This window comes from Pempheris klunzingeri, chromosome 12 (genome assembly GCF_042242105.1).
Source record: "Pempheris klunzingeri isolate RE-2024b chromosome 12, fPemKlu1.hap1, whole genome shotgun sequence".
Lineage (NCBI taxonomy): Eukaryota > Metazoa > Chordata > Actinopteri > Acropomatiformes > Pempheridae > Pempheris > Pempheris klunzingeri.
The window spans coordinates 23,034,316-23,049,450 of NC_092023.1; the positions used below are offsets into that span (position 1 = coordinate 23,034,316).

At 42.7% G+C, this 15,135-nt stretch overlaps 1 protein-coding gene across 1 annotated transcript in view; it reads right to left on the reverse strand.

Annotated features, from left to right (window-relative positions):
- Positions 1 to 793: 793 nt before the first annotated feature.
- The window catches only part of LOC139210935 (heterogeneous nuclear ribonucleoprotein L-like), a 38,391-nt gene continuing 24,049 nt past the window's right edge, over positions 794 to 15,135 (reverse strand). Inside the window, exons 8-14 of the mRNA XM_070841148.1 lie at positions 8,299 to 8,370; positions 6,760 to 6,977; positions 6,364 to 6,485; positions 4,674 to 4,875; positions 3,830 to 3,887; positions 3,515 to 3,613; positions 794 to 3,324 (exon numbers count right to left, since the gene is read on the reverse strand). Coding sequence (XP_070697249.1) covers positions 3,269 to 3,324; positions 3,515 to 3,613; positions 3,830 to 3,887; positions 4,674 to 4,875; positions 6,364 to 6,485; positions 6,760 to 6,977; positions 8,299 to 8,370 — 827 coding nt within the window. The 3' untranslated portion in view covers positions 794 to 3,268. The remainder of the gene's footprint in view (positions 3,325 to 3,514; positions 3,614 to 3,829; positions 3,888 to 4,673; positions 4,876 to 6,363; positions 6,486 to 6,759; positions 6,978 to 8,298; positions 8,371 to 15,135) is intronic.

A 15,135-nucleotide genomic window follows, 5' to 3' on the forward strand; every position in this document is an offset into this window, starting at 1 on the left:
CCCACCACTACAAAGTTTGGACATTTTATCTTATGTGATTAATTTTTGTTGGATATCAATACAAGTTAGAATAGGCACATCAGCATGTTTGGGGGGTTCGTAGAAAAGCCAATGACAGAAAGAGTGAGCAGAGATCACTGAGTGCCAGCAGGCCGAGGAGCTGTGACAGCAGGCTGCTGCACAGTGTTCAGAGAAAACCTTTAGAGGTCCTGCCATAGTAGAGGCTGTAGGTAAGTCCTGACCCCACCCTGACAGAGTATGAAATAATGGGCTGTATGTATGCTCACTTTCTAGTGAGTAAATTCTTCTCATCATTCGTGGATGGTTATTATGAATGACCGGGACATGGGAACATTATTCCAAATCATCACTTCAGAGTTTATGAGTATAGATCCTAATGTGAACAGTAAGCTCAGTTGACATTTTCCCAAGTAGCTCTGGCAGCTACAGACCAAACCTACTGTGATCAGGATGGTGCTGCCAAATATGCTGACATTTCTAATTCCCTTTTCTGTCAGACTGAAACATTCTATACAAGAATAATGAATTAATAATCGACTTAAAATGTAAAAAGTGAATTTCATTTACTTAATTGGCAAATTAATGTTTTTGTTAGAGTTTTATTTGAGCTCATCAATTCATAATGTCAATGCAAACTGAATGACACCATAGAATTTTCAAATATATCCACTTGTTTGCCCTCAAATGTGGTAAAGAAAATACACAAGAAAATGGCTGTTGTGTGAAAAGACCACGTTATGGAAGACAAGTGAGACGGCTGAGTCGAGCGGTGTGTAGAAGACCTTGCAGCGCCAAATCTAAATTTATTACATCTGAACAAATACATATAAGTTACAACCACAGAAATCCTTAACTGAATGGAACAATATAGTTATATGTAGTTTCCTTAGTGATTATTAATATGAAATCTTTACAGCCACAACATGATGACACATCTGTGGATCTGTCTCACACACTGTCAGTCCTGTGAATAAACACCTCACACCTGCTTCAGAAGAACCACTGCCCTCATCTATCAGCCCCCCTGAAAGGCTTCGAAACCTTCAGAAAGAATAAATAAAACCTCCTTAGAAATACAGTAAGATTCAAGTGATGTAGACACATACAAACAATACTTCAATGAGCAATAATTTCACAGCCGACTAAGTGGGATTCATTTGTCGAAACTTTTCACACCCTTTCCTTATTTACATATTATGTACAGAAAGCATGTCTGAATTCACACATGTGATGGATGCCAGCGCACTCACAGGAAGGCTCGGAGCACTGACTCTCCTATATGAGATACGGGCTGGAACACAGGCAGCCGCAAGAGATGATATGAAATGCTGTTTAATATGAAAAAGCACAATTGTCCTTTAATATTAAGCAATCCCAGCAGTTTTCCATGCGCAGTGCAAACAGTTGTAGCCTAAATTTCTACCTTTGAAATGAGCACCAACATTTCCCGCACAGAGGTGATGCTGATGTGAAGGTAAGGACCCGATACACACAACTGGAGAGCTGCTTCCTGGTTCTACTCTGGTCTTAATCCATATTTCAGGACAACACACACACTCTCTCCAGCTCCGTGAAAGTAATGTAAGTGTCATATAAAGTCAGCGCCTTCTGCCACCACTGTGTTTGATGTGCTAGAACTGTTCAGACAAGTTATCATTCTGACTAAAGCATGAATCTGACCACAGACCAATGAGCAAAACACAATTAAACAGCCCCTGTAATAATACACTGGTACCATGTGTGAAAAACACACTGGACCTACTGCAGTACGTTTGAATACGTATTAATATTTACAGTACAACCTATGAAAATATCTGAAAATGTTTAAGTGACATTTTGAAGGGAACTCTAAATAAGTGAAGTCCAAGTAAAGTCAGGATACCCTACCAGATGCACTATTTTGTGTGTGCTACAGCATTCCATTATTTTAGAAAAACATACAGGTTCATATGATTAGTTTTGTCTAGAGGCTGATATAAGTTTGAAACTTGACTTTTGTGAAACAGCATTTTGTCAGGCTGAGATACATGTGGATGGGATCAGTAGTTTAAATGACTAGTGCACGGACCCTCACACTACATCTTTTAGGTTTTTAATAAGCTCCACTGCCTCAATGCACTGAATGTCACTTGACTTTAGTCTTGTTTGCGCTCAGCCGTCAAACTAAAAGCCTGGGAGTCTAAAACCCTGCTGGCGGCTCCTAAAGGCTGTTTTTTTATTCCAGGACCGAGCAAAAAAACACAACAAAAATGTGCTATTCTTCGAGCCTCAACAGGGAGAAGTGTGGCTGAAAATGTAACTGGTCCTGAGGGTAGCATCAGAGAAAAGTTCATAAAGGTAGTAAGTTAAAAGGGCTCATCCCTTTGGGAACATGACAGTAACTTTATCTGCCACTTGCACTGTTAGATATCTTGTATGCAAACTTGATATTCTGGCCCAAGGTTCTTGCACTAGGAAGATTGTGGAGAGTCTGTAATGTTAGGAGGTTTTCCTCTGAGAAAAAGTAACATGCTAAGTACATTTCATGACAATCTGCCCATTGGAGTCAGGACAGCAAAAACAGTAGGAGTCTTCCTCTAGGGGCCATGAATACCCACAGGAAACTTATTGGCTGGCTCGGTAGTGGAAACATCTGAGTGCGGGCTGGACCAGACAGTGAAGTGACATCTCAGTGAAGTCCTACGTAGCACTAATGAAGCCTAAATGAGACCCTGTGTAAAAATCGGATCCACATTTACTGTACATGTTCAATGACTCAATTCCAAACAACACTCTGTATATGTATCCATGTTTTAAACATTCAAATATTATTCCAGTCACTGTGTGCCATGTGCACAGATGAGAGCTGTAGAGATGAAGTGGACTCAGAGTGGGTCCCTGTCCCTCTGCCAGTCTGCCTCCATGCAGTGAAGACGTTTGGAACAAACATGTGCAGTGTCCTCCACATGTCCCACAAGACAATATAAGCACATTATTAGGGTATTTCAGATGGTCACTAGTCTGTCAGCTTGCTGAGTTGTGATTGGACGGTGGGATGATGGGTGTGCCTTAGATGTTCAGTTAGACAGTCTTCTGTCACCTTCTGTCACACTTTTCTGTCCATCTTCTTCCTCTCCTTTAAAGGCCATCTCTCTCTCTCATCCTCCTCTTGGTTCATTTGTCTCCTCCATTTCTCTGTGTCTTCTCTCGTGGTCCCTGTCTCCGCTAAGAGGTCGGTCATCATTAGGCTCCGCAGCCTCTTCTTGTTTTAGAGATGAGAGGAGGTGGAGAAACACAGTTTTAGGGTGTATGGGTTGGAACCATCTGAAACCACACACACACACACACACACACACACGGACATACTTGTGTTAGAGCCTGACTGAGACATCAGTCTGAGCTTTCACAGACATAAGGAGATAAGAAATGAGGCATGCCTCAGTAGTATGACTAAAACAAGTCCAGATGGATGCATGAGCTCTGTAATTGGGTATAAATAGACAGACAGACTTACTGGGGATCCTGATCTGGTAGTGGTTGAGAACAGTAAGAACCTCCACTGCCTCAGTCTTACTGTCAAACTCTAACAAGCCAGAGATGGTCTTAGAGGAGGCTGAGAGAGACACAGAAGGTGAGAGGAGAAGAGAGAAGTCAAACAACGGATGGAAAGAGAGGGATTGAGAGGAAGCAGTAACATGTCATTCATGAAATGAATTGACTTTCACGTGAATCATCGGCTCACACAGAGGAGTAAAAGACAGACTCGCTACAAACGAAGAACATGTACTGTCTAAACTCCAACAGGAACCTCATCAAAAGTGGTACTTACGTTTGGCATCGAACATTTTGAATTTGACGAAGCCAGGCACGTCATGCTCCGTACACAGCTGCCAAAACACACACAGCAGCAAATGTGTGAGTGAAGCTGCATTAGTGCAATATCTGCTACTCACATGTGTTAAGAGCCTGGAACCTTCTTGCTGTGAGGCAACAGTGCTAACTGCTGCACCACCATGCTGCCCCTGGATCCATACTTTACATTTTTAAAATATATGAATATATCTGTTCAAATATGGTAAATGTCTGTATGTGTATAGCACCTTTCAAAGTCATTTCAACTCCTCAAAGCGCTTTTACATTACACTAAATTGGACAGACCGTTCTTTCATTACGCATTCGATGAAGCTGCTTCAGGAGCAAGTCTGGGGTCAGCGACTTGCCCAAGGACACTTCAACATGTCTGAGGGAGCCGGGAATTGAAGCGCCGATATTCCAGTTGAAGGACGAAATCCACAGACATTATGTGTGATTGACATGCTTTGGATCCAGACGCACACTGACATAAATATTACATGTCATTTAATACGATTGAAATCAGAGTTTTGTACAGCAGAATTAAAAAAAGTGGGACTCTTAAATGTATTCTTGACAAAGTTATAGCCTTCTTTAAGAAAGAGGTCAGGAATCATAGCGTGGAAATATATCAACAGCAACGATTCCATAATGTATGCAGTGCAATGAACAATTTCACAATGTAAAGCCTGAGAACTGTTTGGGCTCAGTAGCAGAGACTGACACAGGACAGAGGGCATCTTGAGGAGAAGTACTTCTTTGCATTTTAAACATAAACTTCAAACATTGTGTCTGACATTGATCAGACACAGGCACCATACCCTCAGCAGGTGGTCCTGTGATATGCATGGAGGAACGTTGTAGTAGTGCAGCACTGCAGACGGAGGCTGGATGATGTTTTTGGATGCCTGTCCGGCACTGCTGAAGCGGTTATTCCTGGTCATGGCAAAGTCCTTGTAGCTGCTGCTGCCGTCCTCTAACTCAAACACCTGACTGGGGATCACTGCGTGCTGCTTAGACACACTGCACACATCACAACACGTGTTACCTGGTTGATCAAACCCATGCATGTCAAATCTGCTTGGCATATGTGAGCACAAATTCACACCCACAACAAGTCACAATGACGTCATTTCACATCCAAAGCAGCACTCTCACAGCCTGTTCAGGCTGAGGAAACATGCAAACCGGCCTCCTCTACCGAGTATCCATCCAGCTAATGTCCAGTCACTCAGGAGCAATGTGACACTAAGAACTGTAAAGAGACACGGATACTGTTCCAGAAGAACCATCCATCCGCCGCCACAGCTGGACACTAACATCGAGGAAGAACCAATCCTGTCTGTAGTTCCCTGATGTTTCAAGATGACCCCCACCCAGTAGCACTCACCGCTAGTGAAAGCCTTAATCCCCTCCCTCCCTCTATATAATATGTATTAACCACCACAGTATGAATACATGTTGCACTACTTGTCTACATCCTGTGCTTTCCTGTCCACAACTGCATTTACTACATTATTGTACAGCTGCAGACTACATTTCACTGTAAATATATTCTATTTTGTGTTATATTTGATATATTTCATGCCCTTTTCTTTTTGTGCATATTGCATGAGCACTACTGGGGGGAGCCTGAGAACTATGAATGTCACTGTCTACTGTGATTGCTGTTTGTCTGACAATAAGGAAGCTAAACTGTGAGGTGTAGAGCACCACCCAGTGGACAACGTGACCAAGGGCCTCACGTCCTGATGCTTTCCAACCAAAGGCTCCACACTCCCTGTCACGACTACTTACTGATGTGGGCATGAAAGCGTCTGCAGAGGTAATCGGCCTTACGGTGTATCTGCGATTTCACTGTTTTGATGTTTTTTTCTTTGTGAGCATTTATATAGTTCAGTTTGTTAAATCTAAATCTTTCTTGATTAAATTAAGTTGATTGACATGAAGTTGATCAACAAGTTTATCACATTCACCATCACACACTGAAACCAAGAGTTACCATGTGAGGAGACATGGTCCTAATTATTAAATCATTGAGTCATCTATCGAGCAAAAAGCCAAACGTTCTGTGGCTCCAGCTTTCTGTTGTCGATGAGCTGCTGCTTTTCTATAAGGCTGACTGAATATCTGGCTTTTGGACTGTTGATCAGATAAAACGTGTGGGGTCATCACCGTGGACTCTGGGAACGTGTGACATGACACTCAATGCAATTAATAAAGAAGAATCAAGAGATGAACCAACCAAGTCCCTCATGCTTATATTAGACTTGTGGTGGTGCATTGGTTAACATCTGGGTTGTGAGCTGCCAGGTTATCACTGAGCTTGGGACACATTTTGGATCTATAATGTAGCGATATCCCATTTAACTGACATTTGCACAAAGAGCATTTCTAACAGCACACATGATGAAAGATGTGAAAGAATACAATCCAAACAACAAAATAATGTGTGTGTGTGTGTGTGTGTGTGTGTGTGTGTGTGTCTGTGTGTGTTGATGTATTTCTCACCAGACGTTGAGTCTCTTGCCAAACACCTTGATACTGTTGAGGTGGGTGATGGCTCTGTCCACAGCGTACTCATCTCCCATCTCAACCAGCGCTGTACCTGGGACACTCTTCATAAACTTTACCTACAACCACACACACGCTCACAGTTAAGAGCTGTCTTATAGAGGCTGTACAAATCATGGTCAAGCTGTAGCCACTTTTTCAGATGTAACAATAGTAAACACATTTGTAATGAGTCTTTAAGGGATATGTTCACAACCACCTTAAAACAATAGTAAGGGGCCACATGAATCAGGCTTTGCTGTAATCATTCCTTCACACTTCAGTGATGGAAACACTGTTTTTTTTGTTTCTGTAGCAGATATGAAGACCCACTTTAAGAAGACATACAGGTACCTTCTCAATGTTCCCGTAGAGGCAGAACAGGTTGAAAATGCGGGTGCAGTTCATCTTGGATGGATGGAGGCCGCTCACCATGGCAACAGAGCTGGGGGCGTGGCCTGAGTATGAGGAGGATGACTGGGGCAGAGGGTAGGACACCATGTCTGGAACATCCACTGAGGTGAGCTTGTACCTGCTGTTGCCAGGCAGAGGCAGCAGGGGGCAGGGTGGACCTGGGGGGCAGAGACAAGAAGAGGTAGATCCACTTCCCCTCAACCTCTAGCATTATGAAACAGCATAGGTAGGCCAATTGGAGAGCAGGAAAGTGGGTGGGTGTCCAAACTATTCAATGAGGATGAACCAAATAAATACACATACACCTCTGGAGTCATCACTACCCTCCGAGGCTTTATAGACAAATGGAAGTACACAGGGAGGGGGAATCCCTGAGGGTGTCACAGAGGGTTGACTAATGAAACACAGCCAATAGGAGCTGAGATTCTCAGTTAAGATCTGGTTTAAAGGTTAAGTGTGGTTAGTGAGGTTAGTGAAGTTTAGGTCTGGGTCATACAGTATCAGTGCTGGTTGGATACAGTGCTGTGGGAACGCAGCTGAATTAGCTGTGACCACATAGTTGCGTAATGACAAAGGCAACATTATTTCATATCAATCTTTCTGCTGAATGTATTCTCAATAACTGCACAATATTTCATGTTGAGTCACCCACTTGCCTGGTTATTGCAGTTTCGGGCACCAAGTATTTGGTTTATGAAGAACACACTTTTCCATAATAAAGCAACACATTTATTAACAGCAATCATGGCCAGTTTGATAAAGTGCACCTTGTTTCTTTTGGCAAGAAGGATGTCAGATATGACACTTTGTAAGGCTAGCTAAGGTGAACCAAGGATCACAACCCCAATAATAAATACATTCTCCAGTATTGAACACCAGTAATGGTTTAATTTATTACACTTCTAGAGCATGGTTGTCCTAAACGACACACATCTTTGTTTCACATCTAGGGCAAAGATCTGAAATGGATTCTTGTATCCTATGGAGTGTAAAAGTGATTCTGTGGATGACGTTCAATGAGAAGCTTAGTGTCTCGTCACAGTGATTCCCATTCACTGACGATGTTATAGCCAAGAAACATGACATTACACATGGCTCAAACTGTGGTCTGGGTGTTTTTCTTATGTTAATGTATCAGGATGTTCATATCATACACGTTTTGATGAAAAAAGATGAAGAGGGCATGTATGTGCATGTGGCACAAACAGTATGATCACACACACGTGTGGTATATTGATGACTCGTCTAGGCCCTATAGTGTGTTTGCATGAGCGTGTGTGTTGTGCTTAAATTAAAGAGTGTATCGCCTGCTGCAACTCTGGCCATTACACACGACATGGCAATCTACACCTATGCTGGCTGAGTGTGTGAGTGTCATGTTTCACCTCTGAGGTACAGGACTGTAGATAAAGTAGCAACCTTGAGTAAGGCAGCAGATTCAGTTACCAATGTAATTGTGTGTGTGTGTGTCTGTCTTACCATAGCCGTTATCACTGTAGGATGATGGGTGCTCTCCTAAAATGGCCTGTCTCTGCCTGCCCTTTCCACGGTCTGAAAGAAACACACACACAAATACACACACACACACACACACACACACACACACACACATTATTAGATTGTGTGCAGGGCCCACCATAATTTACTTAAAAATGACAGGCTCCTTTTACAGATGCAGTGTTTGCATTACTGTCCCCACAGGAAGAATTGTTGGAAAAGGTCTTAAATCCAGAAGAAGGCCACAGCAGCGGCTGACACATGAAGCTGTCTCTTTGGAGGGCTCTTAGTCTCAAGAGACAAATGGACTGTCAAGACTGGATGATTATGGATGACAGTCTGTGTTGTAATTTTACTGTCCACTTTTGTTGTCTCTTCCAGATAAGTTTGCCTGACCTGGGGGTTTGTTTCTAGCCTGTCTGCCTGCTTGCTTGTGTTTCCTGACCCTTCTTTAGCGATGCTGATGTGTTCCCAGATCTCAACAATTATCGTGGTTAGCACAATATCAGTTCAGATAGAAATGATACACAAAACAACAAGAATGAGACCTAAGTTAGAATACACGGTATATCCTTTAATAGGCAGTCACAAAGTTACAGCGCAGTAGCATAGTGCCACGAGATCATGTCAGAGGCTAAATCTTGAAGGCAATCTTGATGTTGTAATATAATTTGGAGGGTAAGCTGTCAGTTATTAGTCAGGCTCATCAGGAATACTGATGGACCATTCATATACTCAGCCAATGGAACCATTTTATTACCTTTAATCAGATTATAGGGAAACATCTGCCAGGGGTTGGAGTGCACTGAATACCCAAAAGTGAATTTTTGGTACAAGGTTCTTCAGCAGCACAAAAAAAGTCCAGTTTCACACAACTTGGGTTCTATTTTCATGGTTTTGTCATCATCTACCCATCCATTTTCAGATGTCACCATGGCAACAGGCTAACAAAGGTAGTCCAAACATCTTCTGGGATCCCAAGACCCAAGCCAGAGAGGGACACATGACCCCTCTAGCATATTCTGGGTCAGCCCTGGGGTCCCAGATGGATGTGAAAACCTTAAGAGGGAGGCTTCCAGAAGGCATCCAAATCAGATTCCAAAACCACTAACTAGCTTCTTTTGATGTAAAGGAGAAGCAGTTGTACTTTGAATTACTTCCAGATGCCTGAGCTCCTCACCCTGTCCTGGTGGAGGCTAGGCTAAGGGAATCTGACAAACACACTACCATGTCATGACCAGCTGGAAGGGCCAGGGCAAACACAGGGTGAGCAGATCGATGGAAGTTAGATCAGTGGTGGAAGTGAGTGGATGTGGAGGAAATGTAGTGGGTGCATTTTGGTGGATAAAGGATGAATGAAAGGAAAAGAAAACAACAGTTTTTTTGACTTTCTGAAATTGTCCATTATGCGTGACAACAGAGAATGAACAAAAAAACAGTCCTGACAGAGCCCACTGGGGGATTGTCACCTCGCTAACTGCTGAGATCTGAGACACACTAACTTGCCTTTTTTGGCACAAATCTGCCGTACAGCTTTTTAAAAACAGAGGCCTTAAACATAAATTTAACCACTGTGAGCAAGGATACTGGAAGAGGGAAGGACAGCAAAGAACGATGCTGCAGGAGTGGTTTGAGAAGTTTGTATGGATGTTTTCATAATGTGAAAACTTGTCAGATTATTTGTAGAATCTATTAGAGCAGCTGTGAGTCCAGCTGACACCAGCCTGTGTTCGCTGTGGTGGAGCAAGTTACAGTTTTCCAGCCACTATTCAAACGTTCAACCCTAGGCAATTTTTTTTTACATATTTCAGAATATTTTGGTTAAAACACACACTCACACACACACACACACTCACACTCACACACACGCCTGCTGCATCAAATAGCATTAAGGCTTGTCCTTACGGCAGCCGCCCAGGGTCCAAACCGGACCGTGGCCCTTTGCTGCATGTCATCCCCCTCTCACACCTGTATTTCCTGTCACTCCTGAGCTGTCCTATCTAATTAAGAATTTAAAATAGTGCCCCGACAGAGATGACCTTATTTAGTAAGTCCTATGATGTACATGATAGCTCCAGGAAAGCTATCATGACTGCCTCTGTGCTGTGTCCCTCATTCATTAGAGATCAGAATCAAAAAATACAACAAATCAAAATGGGCAGCAGGAGTTTGAAGCAAAAACGTCGAGCAGAAGGGCTGCTTCATTCACACACTCTGTCTCCTTCTACAATGTCAATTTTTGTGTGTTGAAAGCATGTAAGTTGACTTCAAGTTACATTTATTTCTAGAAACCACAGTCATTAGTCAGCCCAGAAAAATAACACATTAAGGTAATGATGGAGGTGAGTAAATAAGAAATAAACAGCTTTAAGGTGGTTTTATTCAGAGCAAACAGGTATAATGATACAGAGAAGGTCATGTGAACAGAGATATGAAAGAGACAGTACCTGTGAGGCATCAAGCTTTCTCTTTTTTCTCCCTCAGCACGAAAGAACATCAACCTGCATTACATTATCATCATAATGATAAAAACATCACCATCATCACAGTGTGGCTGTCAAACACATGTCATCACTGTCTCTCCTCATCAGTGACAGCATTACACACTGCACAATGCATACTACATACAAGCAACAAATTACAGTGGAGGCACACTGAAATGACACTGACTTGTTTTTTCTAAAAGCCTGAGGCAGCTGACAGAAAGAGGCACCCCACCCCCTCCACCCCCAACCCCACTGGCCAGCAGTACTTTGTGCTGATGCTGATGCATTGCTGTGTTGCATCCTGAAGACTGAAACACACACAGCTATTTAAAAGGAGAGATGCTGCAGCAGTGAAAAGTGAGAGGGCCTAGGTCATTCAGACAGCAGCGGGGCCACTGGGTACTGGACAGTGACCTTCACACAGCAGCACAGTCAGCGGGCGTGTTTCTCTGCTACGCCTCAGAACCTGGTTAGCCTGGACCACCTGGGCCCAGCTCAGCCCTGGTGCTCAGTCTGAAATAATCACAGATCGGTCGTCAAACTTGCTTGTGGCAGAATTACACGTTAGACATAAGAGCAGACGTTGATTCGATCACATCGTCTGTCCACAAGGACCAAGTGCCCCAGCAGGAGGGGGGAGAGAGCCGGGATCAGAGCTAAGCTAACCAGGCTAATACCTCGGGCTGCTTCTAGCTAATGTCTGCTTGGGGAGATGGGACTCGGGCTGCCTGAGCAACGAAACACCAGAGACTGTTAGTGCCCACATCTTCATCCAGAGCTGGTACAGGGGGAGTAAATAAGTGTGGGTTGAAAGGGAAACAGAAAAAAGAAGAAAGGTATAGAGTAAGAAGAAAGAAGAGAAAGAGGAAGGAGAGAACAGTGGAGAGGATGTGGATGAAGGAGGGAGGATAACAGTGCTGAGGAGTAGGAAGGAGAGATATGTTGGAGGAGGAGAGGAGGATGAAAGGATTAGTAGGAACAAGATGATGGGAGAGAAAAAAGATGAAGCTGGTGAAAGCAGAGAGGTGGCTGCAGCACCACAAGGTAAACAGGGGGCTGGGGGTGCATGGAAAACGTGAATGAGCTGAAAGGAAAGGAGGGAGAGGAAGAGCAAGAGGAAGAGGAGGTGTGACACACACACACAGAACACATTCTATTTCATTCTCTGCACTGCACGTGAGGTGTCGCACGTGTTAGAGAACAGAATAAAAACCTCCTCAAATACAAGCCGCGATGGCTGCAGCTCTGATGGAAGAGAGGCAGCACTGCTCAAACTGTTGTGTCAAGGCTCATGCAGTATGTCATTTATGGTGTTGAGAGACTGCTAAGAGGTGTCAAATATGAAAGGACAGCACATTTATACTGTATTAATAGCCAATGAACCTGATCCATCACCACAGACCATAGCCTGTATATAAAGATGGACAACATGGCAGCTCCACAAAGTGAAGCCAAAACAACTGGAACACTCCGTGGTGGTTGGCTGCAGTACAGGTTATCTTTGTCACGTGGGTTTGGCTTCGGCCCCCCCTTTAGGAAAAGTCTATTCAGTCCAATGGGAGAAATGAACATGATCACAGATTCTGAGCGATTCTTTGGCCCCAAAGTCAAAGTCCACAGGACACATATCTTCTGAACACTGAGACACTAACGTGAATTTTAGAGCCGGACACATCAGGAGGAAATGAACTCTGTGTGAGACTCTCTGTCTCAGAGACACACGTGTGGTTTATGAAGCGTCACTGACAATAAATAGAAGCAGTGTATTTGAACAGCAGCCAAAGACAAACTAACTTCCTCAGTGACTCTGAAGCTGTTTCCAATAGAAAGCTGTCACACCTGCTCCACCAGCTGGTGGAGTCCAAAGCTAGTTAGCATGGAAGCTAACAACAACAGGCAAACAGCTGTTTGTAGACAGTCTGTCAACCTGAACCCCCGTCTGCTTCCCTCCATCCACACCATGTTCACCATCAGGAGACCACGCCCACTCAAGAGACAGGAAGTGGACACCATTTCAGAACGGACAGGGAGACAGAAAAGGTGACTGATGAGACTACTCTGGTACATCTTTGTAGTTCGGACAATGCCAACTGCTGAGTACCAGGAATAATTTACAAGAGCTCTCCATTCGCAGACAAGACTGAGGAGCAGCACTGTAACATGCTGTTAGTCTTCATGACTGCTCCAGTATCCAGTATTGTTCCTCACCTTTAGGTTAGGTAGCTCTAATCTAGCGAGGACAAGAACGCACACTTGCATTTTCTAAGGTGTCTCCCCCCTTGCGTTACTCTGGATTAAAACATTCAAGCAATTGTTGTACACACCCATCCCCTCTCTTTTTGTCTGTGATGAGTAATGATGTAAAAAACAGTCTTCCTAGTAAGCTGTGTGACCAGTGACTCCCACTGCTCCTCCCAAGTCACCCATGACTTGTCCCTGTCAGTGTCCTTGCAATGTGCCTCCATTGAAAATATACAACACTGCTGATATGCATTTATTTAGAAAATATTAATATATCTATAACAGCATCGGGACCAGTTCACTATGCTTTCAATCACTTCATGAAACATTTTGAAACTAGACAATTTGAAGCTGCAATAGTGAGCCCTTCAGACCTCTAGCAGCACTATGGAGCTGGTCTTCTGAGTGCATCCCTGTTTTGTTAATATCATGCAAGTGCATGAAAAAAGCACATAATCTGCTCATTAAATACTGACATTTATTGTATACAATGTAAAACTCTGTCTGCAGTTCAGGCCGTCACCAAAACATTATGAATTATGCTCTATGGACTGATCATCTAGAGAAATTTGAAGGGGATCTGGGCAGTAGGTGTGTAACAGTGGTTCAGTGTTGTTTGGAAAAATAGGCTAATATTACATATCATACTACTGGCGGGACAAAGATGTGACAAAAGCATGGCTGTGGTTTGTACCAGTTTGTAACAACTCGACTATGAAGAAGCCACATATATTTTCATTCCTGTTGTCTGAAAGTTGATCTAATTTCCTGAACTGATTGAATTAAGAATGAACTGACTCCAACATGAATCTCATCACACAGTGTAATCCTCAGCTACACACCACATGTAGTACAAAGAGCATTTGTTGTAGCTGACTGTACACACCAGGGCCGTGCATAGATCACATAGACAGCCATATTACAGTGGGAGCAGCGTTTGGCCTGATATACTTCAATATTTCTTTATAATCAAAAAATATACCAAACGACATTCTAAGAGCTCCATTATGTGAGCAGCACATCCATGCACGTGTCTGAATGTACAGCTAGTGCAATCAGGGGGTTCAGATTAGGGGTGTCACGATAAACTGGTTTTCACCATGATCACAATATTTACTTATATTATATTATATATATTATATTATTATATTATATATATTATATTATATAATATTTATTTATAAGGAACGTTGGATCATTAAAACAAATACAGTACAGTACTAGTAGTAGTACAGTAACTAGGTGATACTTTTCAAACTTGCTTGAATTTATGTTTTATTCTTATAAAGGGACAGTTTCATTCAGTACTGTGGGATTAGTTTAGATTTAATAAAGAGTTATCCTGTGGATCTAACCATCATGTGTAGTTGTCTGACTGAATGTACCTTGCACTGCTAAACTTTAGTCATGTCACAGCTACTTTATCACTGTGACAGTGACAGTAAGAGTCAAACATCTAAGATTCTACACACACACACAGACACAACTGCACACTGGGGAGTTCACACATGCGTCTGCTCACTGTTGCCATATCTCCCAAATTCATTCACACAGCCAACTGTTGTTCTGTTTAACTTTATCTGTTTATCTTTATACTGCAGTTTTATCTGCAATCTGTTCTGCAGAAGCACATCCTGTTCTGAGGATGCTAGAATTTGTCTGAATTCAATTTTAAGTATCAATTTTCAGAAATATTCTAATGATAGTTCTTAATATAATTATGTTACTTATAATATGGAAATGTTAGAATTACTGTGATATTTCGTGCCATGATAAAGGTCAGTATCGTGACAGCCCTAATTCTGATGGAGCAAAGTGACAGAGAGCAGAGGTTAGGCTAGCCTCTTCTACTGTAGACTCGCATCGTCATACTTTTGACTGTCAGCATTTTAAGACTGGTCCACAATGTTGAGCTTTTAACCAGACATCTTTTAATCAGATTTTGCGGTGAAAACAAATGTTAAAAAAGCAGTTTAGGGCATACCTTAAAGTTTCTTTTCTTTGCTGCATTTGATGATCATTAAAAAACCACTGAGGGTGACAACTAGACTCTGGAGGCCCTGAAGATCTTCATGCACTGTGGACCAGACAT